This window comes from Puccinia triticina, chromosome 6A, assembly GCF_026914185.1.
Source record: "Puccinia triticina chromosome 6A, complete sequence".
NCBI lineage: Eukaryota > Fungi > Basidiomycota > Pucciniomycetes > Pucciniales > Pucciniaceae > Puccinia > Puccinia triticina.
This window is the reverse complement of record NC_070563.1, coordinates 521,197-539,752: the sequence shown is the minus strand read 5'-3', so window position 1 is coordinate 539,752 and position 18,556 is coordinate 521,197. Positions and strand designations below refer to the sequence as shown.

Sequence of the window (18,556 nt, the reverse complement as noted above, 5' to 3'; positions counted from 1 at the left end):
TTCATTTTCGAGAGCCGTTTTGATCAAGTCGAGGGTGATTGGACGCTGATTGAACAAACTCGCCTTGAGATGCTTGTAGTCTTCAGGGAGTTTTTTGAGGATGATTTCGCAGAGCAGAGACTCTTTGAGATCGGCTTTTTCTGGTTGGCCGATGACGAGACCGACCGAAGCCACTCGGCTCAGACCGGCGTTGAGATCGTCGATGAAGGTGGACACGCTGCCCCTGTATGGAAAGGTGCAGAAGTCGAGGTAGACAACCGACTGGTTCTGGGCCGAATGGGATTCGTAGTACCCCACGAGTAGAGCCCAGATGAGGTTTGGTTTCTTCTCATTCTGCGGTGTGACGAATCGTTGGTGATTGATTTGTCCGATGGATTGGTGGAGGATACCAGCGACCTGTTCTTCTTTATCGAGATGATCAGCCCGAAGTGCCTCATCCGCGGGAATAGCACAGCCCTCGAGGTATTTGGCCAGCTTGTGCTGCATGCAGTAGCCGCGGATTTTGAGCTTCCAGGCATCCCAGTTGGTGTCGTTGAGGGTTGGAAATGACTTGTTGTCAGACATGATTGGCGTGATGATTTGGCGAGAGCTAAATGGAGCGCGGGCTCATAACCTAATGGACGACAAAGGGGAGTGCAACTTGGAGCAGCGCGGAGCTGTGAGTGACACGAGCAGTCTACGAGACTGAGAGAGAGATGAAGCACACCTTGGAGCAGCGCGGAGCTGTGAGTGACACGAGCAGTCTACGAGACTGAGAGAGAGATGAAGCACACCTGAGGTCGAGCGGATCGAGGGTGTGGATGAGTTTGAATTGAACAAATGATGAGATGGAAATGATAACAAAGATGAATGAAGACAACTGAGTGAATGAAAGTTGGAATATATCATCTAGGTTATGTTTGGTGAGTCTCGTCCTTGTTATTCAAACCTAGATCATCCCGCGTCCGCAGCGCGTGCAATGAGAGGATGCCCTGCTGACCTGAGCCTCAATACTTCCACAAATACACCACGCCGCTCGCTGAGGCTGCTGCTCCCAGTGCTCTTCAAGCCGCTCTACTTGCTGCCACATCTGTACTCAACAAGGATGGGATCATGGATGACGGTCCGGGAGGTCCTGGGCCACCTTTCCGATGAGCCGCTTGACCGGGTCCGGGCCGTCTATCTCGATGCACCCAACCCCTCCCTCACTTACAACACTGGCCCCGACCCCAGCTCTGACTCCGCTCCTTCTTCTTCACTTTTATTCCCACCTGCAGACCAAGTTATGGCGGCGCAAGCTCCGCAGCGATCTCTCACGACCTTCTGGGATGGTGTACGGCCGTATTGAGCGTGCTTTCCCTGCCCCAGCCGGCCAGAAACAACTCAATAGCAACAACAATGGGTTGCACAGAGATGACAACAACGACGAGTTGGACAGAGACGGCTACCAAGGAAGCCTGACGGGTTGGACAGAGACGGAGACCAAGGAAGCCGGCGGGCTCGTCAGCAGAGACGAACGGGTTCCGGGTTTATCTTTCAAATATCCATTGGCCTGCCGACCTGATTTTCCATGTCAAAAACCTGATTTTCATCCTGATGAAGCCAATGACAATGACCTCGCAGCTTCTGAGTGCCGATTTGGTGATCGGCTCAAGTGCGTTACTGTCTGGCCTGTTTATGAGCTACAACTGCGGGCTCACCAAGGCCATGGTACTTCTCAATCTTATGCCTCATTGTCGCAGGTTGAACATTTTATTGAACGTGGTTAGAAAGCCCATTGAGGCCATCTGAAACAAATTTGCCGGCTCAGCTGATGCGTCTGAAGACAGCGGAGGTGATGTCAAATATCACTTGGTGCCAACTACGTTCTCCCAATGCCTAAAAAAGGTATTTTTATCCACTTGCTTGAACTTTAATCAGCTCTTTTGTAATGTCCTGAGACTTTCATATTGACTTAAATCACTCGGCAGACTCCTACCACCCAATAACTGGCCGCGCAGGCAGTTTCACAAGGTTATCATCCAACTTCAACACAAATCCATGGAAATCACCTGACTGACCAGAGAAATTAAAAGATCTCAAGGGCACTGTTGACAACTGCTACTGCAGGCAACAGGCAGCCACTGTTATGTGATATTTCTCTGTTTTTTTTTTTTTTCCTTTCCCCTTGATGCTGATGAGGGGAGCCTTAGCCCTTCACAAACTCTTTATTTCTGCTGCTTAACTGTCTTTAAACAACATTTTCTGCTTTGTGCTAGTGCTACTTGTGCCTTCTGGTTTTCTTTTTTGATATCCTTATGAATCTTGAGTTTCTCTGTACTTGGTGATTTATCTTTGATATCCTTCTAATTGTATGAAATCAATTGATATACACACACATGCATTGTGGGAGATGCTGGTGTGGCTTCATGTGAATATGCCAAACCGTATCATGGAGCTGCAAAGCCTTCATTAAATATGAAATAGAGCAGTAGGGCTTTGCACTAATCCAAACTTGATTATCAAATGAATAAAAAATACCAGTGTAATAATAGGAAAAAATTAAAACTGAGATGAATTGCAGTCTTGTAAAAATGTGGGAGATAATAGATATGTCAAAAATATGGCATATGTCTACTATTCTGGGATACTTTCATCATTAAAATTGACTACACCCCAGTTTAATTGCCTGATGTGCACTTCACCACATGTGAGGAACTGCAGAATTCTTTTGCCAACATAATGCTTTGTAGTTAAATTGTGCCATTTTGACGTGGTAGACACATCAAATGGGTTGGATCTACTTCCCCACAGAACAGAAAACATATTGCCAGCAGTACTTTGGGAATTGAGATCAAACATAAGTGAGGTGTGATGCTTAGAGCTGAGTTTGACACATTGAACTTAAGGAGGGATAAAAGAGAACAGATGGATAAATGGAACCAGGTATCTGCAGCGGCGGAGCCGCCTTGGCCTCTAGTAAAATCATAAACTGCAATGATGGTGTTCAAAGTTGGTTTGCATAATTTTATGCATGCATAAATCATAAAATCATAAAAATGTTTTGGTGAGGTTACATAATCAGACAGTCAAAACCCCCTACAAAAATGATTTTATGATTTTATGATTTATGCATGCATAAAATTATGCAAACCAACTTTGAACACCATAAATTTTGGCTGGGAGATGTCACTTTAAGTTTTATGCACACTGACATTTCCCAGCCAAAATTGGCTTTATGATTTTATGTAAACAGTGACATATGCAATTTTGAATACCATATATGCTGGAGTATCTCACATGATCAACAGGCAGCAGTATCACTTTTCTTGTAGTGACAGTGTCAGGTGAAATGTCACTTGCATGTTAGAGGAATTGGGTAGAGTTCACATTGGCCGCAGCAAATTTGAAATTGAAGAGGACTCAGGATCTTCCACGTACTTGGTCAAGAAATCTAGAAGCATTCAACATTATCATTCACCCTCAAGAGACAAGAAGTACAATACACATCAAAAGTCAACCACAGTTAAAGCAACTCATCAAATCAAGGCCTCAGAATTATCACTCATCCCTCTTTGATCATGAAACTATTTCATCAGCTTTGGTTCTTTGCAGACAAGTGTCATACTAGGAAATCACTTCAGGCAGAGACTTAGAGGTAGCTTGAATTAATTCATTGATTTATTGTAAACATTCACCAGGAAACAAATATAGTCACTTGATGGCAAGTGATATGATGCAGCTTTGGTTTCTGCTCCAGAGCTGCTCCAGCGCTGCTCCAGCGCTTCTCCAAGTCTGCTCCACCAGCACTTGTAGAGCTTGCAGCACTGCACCAGAGCACTCAATGGGGCACAGTCAGCTGATCCTAAATTTTCCCCAGGAACAGCTGATGCTCATCAAAAGCTGAGCAGTAGGCGTTGGCTGAGCCTGGGCCACAGCTGAGCATTGGCTATTCCAAGCCTGATACAAAGCCCAGTGTCAGATGGACCAAGAATATTCAAAATCTGAGCACCAGCTTAGCCAACAATGGTCCAAAGCTGAGCATAATCTTGGAAAAGGCTTGTGCAGAGCTGAGGGTCAGCTGGGAAAATACTGTTCCAAAGATTAACACCAGCTGGGCCAAGAATTTTCAAAAGCTGAGAATCAGCTGAGCCAATACTGGTCCAAAGCTGAGCATTGGCTGGGCCAATGATAGCAACATTAATGGGTAGTTACATTACTTTCCGTTATCCACATAATTTTGGTAACATAACTCTCCTCGTGACGCACTGCGGCGCGTTACGTTATTAGTAACATCGTTTTTTTGGGCCTTGCGCGTAACCTAACAGGCCTCATATTTTGAGACCGTTATTGTGTTATCCAGGGGATAACGCAAATATAACAGGCAAAAGTTGGCTACTTTTATCCTGAAATCCAACTGTTATCCGGCGCTCTGGGTGCTCCAATGACGTAAATAGCATTGAAAAAATGCTGTTACATCAATGTGATAACATAACGCACCGCCGTTGCGCGTAACAGTAACTGTAACGGCAGGTAAATCGTTACGTTACCGTTATGTTGCCGTTATCAGTAATGTAACTACCCATAGTTGATGATAGTCCTAAGCTGAGTCTAAGCTGAGCCTCAAAGCTGAGCATGAGCTGGACACCAAAGCTGAGCATGACCTGGGCACCAAAGCTGAGCATGAGCTGGGCACCAAAGCTAAGCATGAGCTGGGAGCCAAAGCTGAGTATCAGCTGACCAGAAACGGGGATTAGTGGTGCCCAGAAAAAAATGAGGATCTCCTGTGGAAATTCTGAAAGGTAAGTAGATGGGGAGGGAGATGTGGTTAGATGGTGCGTAGATGGTGGGTAGCCCACTTGAGCTGGCATGATGTCACTTGTCATCAAGTGGCTATTTTTTTCCTGGTGATTACTCATGATCAAGTTGTTTTTCTTGTAAATTTATAGTTCCTGTCTCATATTATTCAAATCATAAATTGTTGTTTGTCACTTCAAATTTCAACCTTCCTATTAAGTTAAAAATCAAAAATGTTATCATGTTATTCAAACATTCATATATTGATCCTGTTTTTTCCTTCAAGTTATTACTACTACTGGTATTGTTAAGAGTTTGCAATTAAAAATATGAATTCTCCTTCTTACAGACAGGAATTCATGTTTTTTTAGACTACCTGTTTCTGGTGGGAAACATCTCCAATAACATAGCAATGAAGGTAACCAAACCACCATCTCCCTGATGCATGCTGGTGCTCTAGCTACATCCACAGGGGTGAGGACTGAGGTGTATCCAATTTACACATCAAAAAATGCAAAACATTTCATAAATCATGCATGTGGTAGGTACTAGGGGTTGCATCACATCTGTTGGAATTTGGGGCCCAAAAGGACCTCATGTAGGAAGTTTTTTGATATTTTGTTTTAGAATTCTCCCACAAACCCCAAACCCATGTCAAGATTGGAGATACAAAAAAAAATACAAATACAAATTTGTTCCCTGCAATCATCTGAGGATTTCCTGGAAGAGCTTTGTGGATGTTGATCAACAGTTTATATACTAAAGTAGAGAGGATCTCTAGTTACTATTATTATTATTACATTCTATTTTGATGATTGCCTGGAATAATGAAAAGCATAAAGCTAGTGATGAAGAGGAAAAAATATTTTGGGATTGAATGTCTTGGAGATCAATGTGAAAGCAGAAGGTAAATAATACATAGAGATTTGAATAGTAACAAAAACCAAAACCTTGTAATTTGTGAATCTGATGTCATGCTGTAGACATGAGAATTACATGTTCTCCCATATAGAAAAGGATCAAATAGTTGATTTGATCATGGTATGGGTCTTCTTTCATCTCCATTAAATCTCATTCCACTATGAATTTGCATAGGTTGATTAAATTCTTCATCCATAATTTTCTCAACACTGAGTCTGTGTTTTTCTAGATGGATCTCCAATAACTCATTTTGATATTGTTTTATCTGATCCAGCAAGTCATGTTTCTCAGCATTACCCCTGCTTAATTGGTTACTCAAATTTTTATTATCATGTTCAAGGCTTTTGATAATGCATTTGAGATTTCCAAATGTGTTTTCTTTTTCATGATTCAAATCGGCAATCCTTTGTTCCAAAAACCTGATTTTGGAGTCTGCCTCATGAAAGCTGTTCTTGTAAAATTCAAGAATCTTCTCAGTGCTATTTTTTCTTTCTTCCTGATCATGATGAAAGCCAAATCCCAGGCTGCCTTTAAATTCTACTCTATCCTCATGATCCTTGCAGGAACCCATTGAAGCAAAGCATGGCTTAAACTTGGGCTTTATGTATATGGCCTCTTCTATGGTTCTCAAATTTTCTCTGGAGTTCTTGGAAAGCATGGATTTTGAAGAGGAAAATTCAGAGCCACAAGGGGATCTGGTATGTATCTTCAATAAATTTGGGTTGGATTCCATAGGGAGTGTGGCAAAACTACTTTTTATGTTCATTGGAACTGGCTTTTTAGATTGGTTTGTTGTGGTAACCACTTTCTTTCCATTAATCTCAATTTGTGAATTCTTCTTATCATTATCAAGCTCTGAAAAGCATCTTTCAGATACACATGAATCCTGAAAAGAAATTATTGATGGTGTGTAACTCCTAAACTTTTTTCCTTGAATTGAATTCAGCCAAACTTCTGGTGATGGAACATGGTTGAGTGCCTTGAATCCTTCATCACTGCATTTTCATCAAAATAACCCAGTAAACATTATGTCAAACCCAAGAAATCTCAAAAATTTAGATTACTGAATATATCAAAGAACTTACCCATCCATCTGATCCAGTCTCAATTCTATACTTTCAGGACTCATTGAGAATACACTGTTTTCAATGGACTGCTGAGCTATTTTGTAGAGCTTAATATGATATGGACAATCAGGATCACTAATCTCTTTTGGATAATTGGTCATGTTCCAATATCTTGCCCTCAGAGAATTAATTGTATGTTCCTCTCTTTTGTGCTCACGGGAATATTGGTTGTACATCATCTGTACATCCACCCAGTCCTCATGACATCTGGGTTGTTTCTCCATTATTGTTTTTGAGAGAAATTCATCATCAGAAGGAGTGTATGGCTCTGATCCAACTACCCAGCTTGGAATATTTTTAGCAGATGATTGGGATTTGTTGGCTTGTGCCATGTGGGATGTATCTGATGAGTTTGAGTCTAATGACAAAATATCTGCAAAAAATATAAGAAGACAATTAGAAAAATAGACAAATTATATAATAAAAAAAGGAAATCAAATCCAATATTTAATGAAATGAATCTCACTGGTTTTTTTATTCTGCAGAGGTTGGTTTTGGTCTGAATTCCCATCAATAATATTTTTTCCTTGTAGAATTTGTTGGGTCAGGAAAGGTAGACCTGAATGGTGGCCAAAAAGTGGGAAATTAAATCAATCATTCACAGAAATATTTTTAATTCCAAGAAAATAAGATTCACCACATGGTTGGTAAACTACTTGGGAATTATCACTTGGGCAATGATGGTTATTCTCAAAATCTTGCAGAGGAAATAGATTTTGCAGATGGTTCCCCTGATGCATTTGAGAATCTTGATCTAAAAAGGTCTTGTGAAAAGGTGGGCAAATACCATTTGTTTGTTTGATTCTGCCATCATGAGTTTCAAAACATTGAAGGTTGTTGGCATCATGATGATTTTGGGGAATATATCTCTGTTGACAAAGCATTTCATCATGATTGGAAAACTCATGTATCATTATGGGATCATACACACATTGTGATTGACAATTACCAGGGTTAGGAGGGGAACAAAAATATTGCTGTTGATGATTATATTGCTGTGGATGATTTGGATCCTTGAGAGGTTGAATAAATGATTCATGTTGATGATGAAGAGGTTGAGCAAGAAATTTCCCAACATGGTTTATTGAGGTTGGTTGAGAGGAAGTGTTGGTGGGATTTGAAAGCTTGAGTAAATCATGTTGAGCTGATGGGAAGTGTTTGATTCTATCACCTATCTTGATGAAGCTTTCAGATTCTTGGTACTTCAAATGGGGACTATCTAAGCTTGTTACCCTTTTCCTGAAATGAGGCTGAGGCATCTTCTGCAAACCAAAATTTCCTAACCTTACGTTTATTATATCTTCAGGTATTAATGAGTCACTGTATAAACCAGTATGACCTTGTTGCTTAGATAGATCACCATCAACGGAGCTGATGAAACTACCTTGAGTCTGGGGTAATTGGTAAGAAAAACTAGAGACATCTGATATTTTGGGATCATTCTGGTGTACTTCTCCAGAATCAACAGTTTGATGGGTATTTCCATGGCCCATGAATTGAATTATGTGAGGCTCCAGTTGTGTTAATGGTAAGCTTGAGTTATGAAAGTTTGTTGAAGATTGTAAATTTATGAATTCTGGTTGAATGGGAAGTGAAAATCTTCTTTTATGGGCCAAATTTGGTGGGAAAAGAACTGAAGGAGCACAAGAGTTGGGGTGTGAGGGAGCAAGGACATTATTGGCAGAATCCTCTATGAACATAGATTTTCCTTCCCTTTCATAAACCTTTCTCTGTTCATCAAGGTTCATGATCATTATGTAGTGATATGAGTGAAGCAGGAGATGGTATTTGGAATTTTGAAGACCCTGGGATATTGCTTCTGGGGGGAGAGGCTGACCCCAAAGCTCACTGCAACACAGTTCAAGAGATGATTTTGGAAATCAGTGTGGTCTTCAAAATTGAATCATGCATTTACAAATGGCATTTGGCAGGGATGTTTTTACATAATCTCACCCAAACTTATGTCACATTTATGCTTCTTGAAGTGTATTTGCATATACATATACATGCATATACATATTTTTTTCGAACTGGAAAACTTCGGAAAATCCGTACTGGAACACGAAATTATGTTCTTTTACCGGGAGTGTAACGGGAGGTGGGATTGGTCCACGGGGCCGTCTACCCCATACGAGCCAGCGCGACAGGGACCCGTCCCCGTAACTCAAGGGCAGGGTACCCTGTAAGGATCTGAGATGATACTGGGGTCACGCCTCTTCAGAGGCGGAGCGACGCCCTGGCGAGTATAGGGAGGAACCGAAAGAGAGACCTGCCCGCTAGACATTCGGAGACGGTCTCTTCCCCCCTGCGAACTCGCCCTTCTGTCCGGCACCCTCCCCTATCTCCCTCACTTTCTTGATCCCTTAGTACAGCTTACCCAGTCTGCAAAGACTCAAGAACCGTACTATTTTCTTTTCAAATAATAGAGGGATACAATTCAAACTGCAGCCAACGACGACACTAAACCTTGAATTTCCCCCTTCTTTCTTTCCGTAAATCCCAACCGTAAATCCCACACTCCGATCCCACAAACCTTCCGTCAATAAAAACCCCATACAATGTCTAATCCCATAGCAGAAACCAGCAACCAACTCAAAGCATCGACAGAATTAGCAGTAGATACCACACAACATGCCCCCTCAAACCCCACTCCTCCAGACGATATTCAACCAGACCCCAGCATCCCAACCACCCAGGCACCAGCAGCTCAGAGCGCCCCAGCCCCCAAAACAAACCCCCCAAGAGCGGCGAAGACCACAGCCCCAAAGAAGGCCACAGTCAAACAGCCGAAGAAAGCTAAAGAAACTCCAAGCCGCGAAGTCGTTGAAACAGCCACCAAGCTCGGCCAACAAGGCCCAGAAATGGCAAGAGCCTTGGGAGCGACACACACAATCGAGGACGCAGGAAGAGAGGAAGAAGACAATGGCGCCATTATCAAACTCCAAGAAGATCCGAGGGTGGCAAAAGAGAGAGCCGCGGACATGATTCTCGAGAAAGCGCTCAAGGCACAAGAGGAGGGCGACGAAGGAAAGGCCAACCAATTGTTAGGGATGTGGGACAAGTTGGCGGAGAGGACAAAGGCTACGGGAGGAAGAGAAAGAACAGCGACGGGAGTCATAGAACGCCCAAAAGCCCAAGACGGACTCCAGCTAATCCCATTGAAGCGACCGGCAGAGTAGCGATCAGATACTCAGGTCGGCACCACGAAGTTCGTCTGGGGCGTCTCCAACAGCCACGACGACGGGGGATTCACCCCCTACTTCCATAAACTGATACTCGAGCTGAAGGGCCCTCTCCCCTTCACCATTTTCAATAAGGAATGGCAAGAGAAGGCCCTGGTCTACCAGTCACTAAACAGACCAAAAACGGACGAGACGGCAGCAGAGAAAGGACTCCGCTACCACGGGTTTCCGGTCCCAGACAAATGGCGACAAACCTTCATCGACTGGACACTCAACCACGCCTGCGCCCGCGAAACACTAGGCATCAAGTACAAGTACAAGACCCTAGTGGAGTGGCTCCTCATCCACAAGAGCCACTGCGACAGGCTGATGAAGAGACACGGCTTCATGGTTGGACTCCGATACGACATTCGGATCAGGAAAAACGCGTTCGCTTTTCGACCAGAAAGCGGCGGAGAAGAGTCATTTTCCGACATCTCAATATTCAAGCAAGATACCGCAGACGACGCATACGGTGAGGCGAAAGATTTCGATGAGATCGGGGTGAGGTGCAACCCGTACGCCATAGGAGGACCGAGGTGCAAGTGGGATGTGCATACAGGAGCAAAACCAGTCCCAGCAGCCCCGGCCCCGCCTAAACAGGTTGCTAACCAGAACTCAGACAGAGGGAAGGCGAACCTACCTCCGAAACCCCCAACAGCCCCCGCAGGATCCCAGGTCCCGACGAGGCCAGCTAAGGGAGGCTACAAGGGCAATCAGTTCGATCCGAACTACATTGATCCGAGAAGCATCCGGAATGCAGGACAGCCAGGCGATGGACAACTCGCCAAGTACAGGTGAATACGACCGCACAAGGAACCCCCCCCTATTTTCTTTTCATCTTCCTCCCCTTCCTGAGCGCATCCCCGCTTGCTCCCCACCTCCCCCCTCTTTCCCCTCACCCCCTTTTTCCTTCTAGTTTCACTCCTATCCCCCAACCTAATTGTTAAGATCCCTCCCCATTTAAGGGCCCCTCCCAACCGATCCAATTGTCTCCTTTTCCCTATCTCTGAGAAATGAACCGCATATGGAATTTCCGTGAAATAAAATAGAAGCCAGAATTTCTGACTGTGAGCTTTGTGAAACAACCAGCGACAGTCACGAGATGGACCAAGAGCCCGGTGAGGAAAACCATGTGAGCGCTGGCCCGGAGCCGCGGTGGCCATCCGAGATTAAGTGTGAGATGAACGTTGAGGAATGGGAGAGGAGCCTAAAAAAAGCCGGCCTCCTAGAAGAATACCAAGACGTCATAGATGGCTTCCGTGAAGGTTTCGACCAAGGGATCCCGGCACACAACCACCTGATGCAAGTCCCTTTCTTTGCTCCACCCAATCACCAATCAGCACTCCGGGCAAAAGAAAAGATAGAATATTCAATTACAAAGGAAATAGAGGCAGGACGAATGTTCGGGCCGTACACACTGGAACAGGTCCACAAGAAATTCGGTTTCTTTAGGACGAACCCGTTAGGCGCCGTGGTGAACGGGGATGGCTCAGTAAGGCCTATCAACAACCTCTCTTTCCCAAGGGGTGACCCAGATACGCCATCGGTGAACTCGTTTGTCGACAAGAAGGACTACATGACTACCTGGGATGACTTCGAGTCAGTATCCCGATTTTTCCGACGACAAAAAGAACCATTCCTCCTAGCCATATTCGACTGGGAAAAGGCATACCGCCAAATCCCTACGGCCAGATCCCAGTGGCCATATCTGATGATTAGGAACTTCGATGACGAAATCCTCATAGACACAAGGATCGCCTTTGGCGGCGTGGCGGGATGCGGCTCATTTGGCCAACCAGCGGATGCATGGAAATTGCTAATGCTGAGCGAATTCCGGCTCGTGAACGTCTTCCGCTGGGTAGACAACAACTTATTCGTCAAGAAAGCAACGGAGCCCCTGGAAATGGAACAGATAGTTGCTTGGTCCGACGAGCTTGGAGTGAAGACAAATGTCATGAAGTTCGTCCCATTTCAGGAGGAACAGAAATACATAGGATTCATCTGGAACGCGACCAGAAAAACGGTACGCCTTCCACAAGACAAACGGTTTCAGCGAGTACAACAGGTCAAAGACCTCCTAGAACCCGGCCGAGTCTTTCCTTTCAAGCACATCGAGAAAATGGCCGGCCGCCTGAATCACGTAACATACATACTACCTCAACTCCGTTGCTACTTGAACGGCCTGTACGGGTGGATGAACGGCTGGAAAGTACGGAGCAAAGAACTACCGATCCCAAAGGGCGCAAGGATTGATATGGAGTTCTGGTTTAAAACACTGCTAAACTACAAGGAAACCAGGATGATCCGCAACCCGGACCCGACCGAAATTGGGTGGGTGGGCGATGCATCGACGAGCTACGGCATAGGGGTCACGATAGGTCGCCGATGGGCCCAATTTAAACTGCTAAAAGGATGGGAGAAAGGCCCAGAAAAGCCAAAAGACATTGCGTGGCTCAAAACGGTGGCGATACGCCTTGGCCTCATTGCAATGGAACAGCTCGATATCCGCCCCGGGAAGACCCTCATCGCGTGGACCGATAACACAACGACGGAAGGAGTCATCACGCGGCAGAAATCGAAACACGTATGTGTCAATGAGGAATGGAAAAAGATACAGGAGCTGTTAATAGATATGGAATTAGACTTAGTAGCCAAGAGGGTATGCTCTAAAGAGAACGTGGCCAACGCATTGTTGCGCGGAGATAGGTCCGGACGTGAGCCAAAACACATGTTAGCGATAGTTCTTCCTGACGATTTAGTCTCACGCATGTATCAGGATTTCTGAAACCCCTTACGGGCATGATAAGGAAATAGAGATAAAAGATAAAAGACAATGCCCCACCTGCCCTTCAAGGTGGCTTAAGCTCCATCTACCCAGAGAGGAGCGTCCCCCACACTACTCTTGTCGTGAGATGCCGCAACGCTTAGAGCTAGAGAAGATCTCTTATTTCGTCAGAGACGGCTCTTGCTCCGCCGAGGCTCCCTCAGACTGGGAGAAACACTTCCTCAGAAGCTACCGTTGGAACACACTCCTCTCATATAATACCGCTGTTAAAAAGTACATTAAATTCGCTCAAGCAACCAACAGGATCCCTTTCCATCTACCACTTGGCCCTAACGATATCTATGAATTTTGCTACTGGGCGGGAAGAGTAGCAGATGCCCCCACGGAACACGACGTAGCCGCGAACACGCTAGCGAAATACTTATCCGGCCTCCTAGCTTGGCACCTATATCACAGGGAGCCATACCCCAAGGACACCCGAGCCACCGTTGCTATCCTCTTGAGGTCTTCGACATATGTAGATGTGACCACCCCCCCTAGGGAGAAGAAAGGAGCTATCAGAATCCCACACCTAATCCGACTAGCAAACGCTTTGGCAGGAGGATCGGAGCTTCAAAAGGCAATCCTAGATCTAGCTATCGTCGCATTCTGGGGAATGGCAAGACTATCGGAGGTCACATATCGCGAGAGCACCGGAGCACTGGACAAGACAGCTGAATTGCGCACATCGGATGTATCTTTCGGGAAAGCAGACGGCGCCAAAACAGCCACTTTGTCGCTGAAAGGAGCAAAGACGGCCGCCCCGGGAGAGATCCAGCTTATATCTCTGCGAAGTCTCAACAACATGCTCTGCCCGGTAGCGGCGGTACGACGCAGGATGGCAAACGCGTTGCCCCACTCGGATACTTCCCTTTTCGGCTACAATGGTCACGATGGCACCAGGACTCACCTAACCAAGAGGGCGGTTTGCGTCTTCCTATCTCAGACATGGAAGGATCTAGGCGTCCATGGGGTCTCCGGACATTCCTTTCGAGTAGGAGGCTCCTCCCTCAGAAACGCCTTCGGGGTCCCAAAGGAGGACATCTGCAAGTTGGGACGATGGAAATCGGAATGCTACCGACTCTACATTAGAGATTACTCAAAAACAGAAGTGGCTGAAGCCTCCAAGGCATTGAAGGAACTGGCCGGATACTGGGAGAGATAGCTAGCCCTATGCCCTCCCCATCACTCGAGACTCCATCTTGCAATGAATCCACCAATTGATCCCCTCAGGGAAGTATCCACCCAGCACGGGCCGCAGCAGGCATGGGTTCGGCTCTAGGTCTCCTCACCTAGAGAAATGGGTCTTACACCCTTGCCGACACACACCCGTGTGTGCTGCTCCAGAGAGGAGGCTCTCTCCGTCTGCTCTTCCTCTCTCTCCCTTTTCTCTCCGGTGGGCTAGGCTTCACTACCCCTGAGGCTCAAGCCCTCGCGGACAGGCTAGGGAGGCAGAGATGGAAGAGAGACGGAGTAACATGACTACTTCTTGTTACCTCCCCCTCTCCACAACCCGTACGCGGGGATCTCGGGAAGCCCTTCCCGGACTTCCAGGATCCCCTAGATGCACTAGAGCATCGAAAATGTAGCAGCGCACCGCGCACTGCAATATCACATCTGCCGCTTCCGCGCAGCATAACTCCTAGAGAACCCCCTCGGTTCCTCCCGGCCTTTAAGGCTCGAGTGGAACCCTCCTGACTGATGAGCTACTGGGCTTGGTCAAAGTTTGGATGAAACATGTCAGCAGAGGTCTATCAATACAACTCCTTTAGGTCACACCGACCACCTCTATTTGTTAAAGCCTCCCGCCCAGTAGAGACTTCAGCTCTTGTGGACTTGCTTTGAATGACCAGAGGAGCCGGGCACAAGCCTCTCGGTGAGAGGCCCAGGCCCCGCTGCGGTCGCGACGCGACCAGTGACCACCCAGCTCCATTTGGGAGGAGCCGTGTTGAGTTCACCAGGCAGTCCGCAATCATGAACTGTGACAGCAGGGATAGTCAAAGTGGAATGGGATTTAGCTCTCCGATGGACCATGTGCGGCAGAAAAAATCCGTGTCGCAAAAGACCCCTCGAAATCAATCCCAAGGAATGATTCGGGCGTTGCCTTTGTTACGGGTTAGTCTTGCATTGGTAACCGGCTCAGGGATCGTCCCCTCATCTCCCCCAAAGTATTGACGCAAAAAACAGTGAAGGGTGACGGCTGTGATCGTCAATACTCACTGGGGAAAATGGTCCAAATTGAAAATCTAGGGTGTAGTCGGTGGCAAAGGTGCAAAGCTGTAACACGCAGAATTCGTTTGCTGATGCTAATAGCAACTCATCCTGAACCCTTAGCCTGTGCCCTCATGCCACACCTATCAAGGCTTTCAGCTCGCTCAACTCGCCTGGTCTTAACAACAGTTGAGAATAGCCAAGGATATCAAAAAAGGGTGAACACAGTAACCAATTAGAACCTAGTGAAAGAAAAACTATTCGAGATGCCGAGATGAATTGAGAGCAATTCTTAAGAAGGGCGCAACTGGCATGAAAAATTTATCTCTCCCCTATCCAATTCATTCCCTTCCAATCCAATCAATTTACTTTTCTAGTTCACAGGCCGTTTTTCATACAGACAATTGCATCCCTTTCAACAAATTAAAAAACTTTTGCTTCTCCACAATCCGAATTTTTTAATCCTCTTTCTTTCACATCGTAGCGTGAACACGCTATCCTTGACCGATCATCTAATTACATTTGGAGTTTCATTACCGATCTCAAACCCACGCAAACGAACACATAGGATGTTTCCAACACGATCCCTTTTAATCCTTTCAGCGATGCTTGCTTCGGGTATGTGATCAAGTCTCCTGAAATTTATAGCGAGATTCTCCTGCCTCGCGTCGGACCTCTTGATAACTGAAATAACAATCATACTGACAAACACATGTTGCACCTTTGAAAATGCAGGAATTTTCTGCCAACCATTAACAGTTGAAAAACGCTCCAATGCGTCAGTTTTCATCCTGATTCAATCTCAAGTCGTGCTAACAGTTTCACTTTCACGCGCTGAACCTCTGTATCTTCAAAATCTTGATTTGATGCGATAAATTTAGACACGCGCCAATAGTAGCTCGTTCGGAGCACGGCAGCTATGCGATAAAGCATGTTTCCTCAAGAAGCAGCACCAGTAGGAAAGAATTCCCCCGGACCCATCGCGATCGATTAGCACATTCTGATTTAGGTCGTAGAGATCCTACTTATGGAGGTGCCGGCGGCGGTCTTGGCGGCGGCGTTGGCGGCGGTATCGGCGGGGGAGGTGGAGCCGGAGTTGGAGGCGGAGGCGGCTTTGAAGGTGGGGCTGGAGGTGGTGACGGGGGCGGATTTGGAGGGGGTGCCGGTGGCGGATTTGGAGGGGGTGCCGGGGGCGGATTTGGAGGGGGTGCCGGGGGCGGATTTGGAGGGGGTGCCGGAGGGAGTACCGGAGGTGGATTTGGAGGGGGTGCCGGAGGTGGATTCGGAGGAGGAGCTGGTGCGGGTGCCGGAGGTGGATTTGGAGGGGGTGCCGGAGGTGGATTTGGAGGGGGTGCCGGAGGTGGATTTGGAGGGGGTGCCGGAGGTGGATTCGGAGGAGGAGCTGGAGCGGGTGCCGGAGGTGGATTTGGAGGGGGAGCTGGAGGGGGGGTCGGAGGAGGAGCCGGAGTGGGAGCCGGAGGTGGATTTGGAGTGGGAGCCGGAGGCGGATTTGAAGGGGAAGCTGGAGGTGGATTCGGAGGAGGAGCTGGAGGCGGATTTGGATCGGGCGGCGGCTATTAATTTTGGGCGGAATATGTATCTCATTTCCAACCAAGCGGATCCACCATCCCATTCCCTTGTAAAGATGTACATACTGCAACATTCTTATTCCTCCAGTCAAGTCATGCCAATTCTTGTCTGGTTCCTTTTCTTGCTTTGGGTCCACCGGCACATCCTTAAAGAAACATTGATAAATTCACCCCGGGCAAACCCAGGTCATGTGAGCCAAACATGCTGCGCAGTCCTGTAGGCCTTTCAGGTTCTGGAGGACCTGTCACACTTACAGGACAGCTTGCGCGGTACACAGCCTGCAGCTGTCATACAGTCATACATACATATTTACTTACATAAATAAATAATATGCAGGAATTCAACTAAATAACTGCAAGCCGCGGTGATGTCAACACTGCCATAGACCACCATTCAAATTGGACACAACCACATAACTACTATTACACCACGGGTGAAGATCCAAAGTTTCCATCCAGAAAATTTACTGGATGGTACACCCGGGGAGTCCGTCCACGGGGAAATCACGCGGAATCCACGAGGACTCCACGTGGTAGCCGCGCGCGAGGTCGGACCAGCGGCTTTTGGTCCAGGGAATCACGGGATCACCACCGGGAGGATCACCCGTGGATTCCACGGCAGATTTCGGCACCGCGTGGAATCCCCATGGATTCCCTGTGATCACGACGTGGAGGTCGGGCCCACGGGTGGACCACGGGTCCTTCAACCGTGGACTCCCCGTGGATTCGCCGTGATACCCACGGGCGGGTCGAGCCCACGAGATGCCATCCTGAGCTGATGACGTGTACACCACGTGCGTCAGCTTCCCGTGGGGACCACCAACGGTGGTCCTGTGCTCCGGGGAGGTACCCAGGAGGGGGGGGGGGGGGCGGAGCGGATCAAATCCGCGGGTAAAATATTGCAGAATATGGTACCACCAGGGTACCATATGCTGCATTGCATACCATCGGCCATCAAAGGAATAACATATAAAGAAATAACAATAAAAAGAAATATAATATAAAAAGAAATATAATAATAAAACAATCAAAAAAGCAGGAGATTCAGAAGGTGTCTGCGACGACACCTTTGTCATCGTCCTCGGGGGCCTCCTGGGCTCGGCGCACCAATATCTCCTCCACCTCTTCCTCTGAGGGGAGGGATACCGCAATGCCAGCGAGATCTTTTGCGGTCTTCGTACCGTCAAAAAGCTCCCTGTCATATGCCAAGACGAGATGCCCGTACCTGATAGGATCAATTTGATCAGTCCGTGTAACCAAGAATCAAACTGAGAAAGTGGCTTGCTTACGCTGATTTGTAGTCCCGAGACTTGCGTCACATCGCCTCCAGGTGTCAATCGATTTGCTCCCAAGGTGATCGAACTAAGGTCGTTGTACGATCCTGCTGATGTTGGATGTACATATGTAGCCGAAGATACGCCATCCGCACGACCAAACTGACATTGATGGAGGCTGCGACTTCGGCGCGGCTCATGAGTGCGTGTCTGGGGGAATATTCTCGCAGGACCTGTCTCAATCACATATAAAGTGGCCATCAGCCCGAGATTGTTCAGTCCGCAAGTAAAGAGGCCAGAACGGACTTACACTGACAACGATGTCTGTGATTTGTGGGATTGCCACTCCAGTGCCCCGTCCACCTTGCCTTGCTCCAACCATAATCTAGTATGCTTTTGTATCAGTAAAGTTTATTTGTGATAAAGAGATAAGAGAAGGATAGATACATACCAATTTGGCGAGCCCGCTTTTCTCGTATTTTAGTAATTCTCGAATGAGGAGTGAGACGGAGTTGACAGCAGTATCTTCTTGATTGGCATATCCTGCCGGCAAGTAAGTTGCCTTCCAGTCGTTGTCCATTGCATCGACTTCTTCCTGCAGCAGACCGAGTTCTCAGTCGACTGCGCCAAG

General features: G+C 46.8%; 3 protein-coding genes across 3 annotated transcripts; 2 read left to right on the top strand and 1 right to left on the bottom strand.

Moving 5' to 3' along the window:
* Positions 1-1,084: 1,084 nt before the first annotated feature.
* PtA15_6A54 (uncharacterized protein) lies at positions 1,085-1,770 on the top strand (the record flags this gene model as incomplete). The annotated part of the gene is made up of 3 exons (XM_053170267.1): positions 1,085-1,320; positions 1,391-1,499; positions 1,582-1,770. 3 exons carry the CDS (start codon positions 1,085-1,087, stop codon positions 1,768-1,770), a joined length of 534 nt encoding a protein of 177 aa, XP_053020981.1.
* A 7,894-nt stretch (positions 1,771-9,664) lies between these two features.
* On the top strand, positions 9,665-10,974 carry PtA15_6A53 (uncharacterized protein; the record flags this gene model as incomplete). Its single annotated transcript, XM_053170256.1, has 2 exons — positions 9,665-9,864; positions 10,944-10,974. The coding sequence occupies 2 exons, from the start codon at positions 9,665-9,667 to the stop codon at positions 10,972-10,974; spliced, it is 231 nt and encodes a 76-aa protein (XP_053020980.1).
* Positions 10,975-16,067: 5,093 nt separating this feature from the next.
* Positions 16,068-16,715, bottom strand: PtA15_6A52 (uncharacterized protein; the record flags this gene model as incomplete). The annotated part of the gene is made up of 1 exon (XM_053170245.1): positions 16,068-16,715. One exon carries the CDS (start codon positions 16,713-16,715, stop codon positions 16,068-16,070), a length of 648 nt encoding a protein of 215 aa, XP_053020979.1.
* Positions 16,716-18,556: the final 1,841 nt, after the last annotated feature.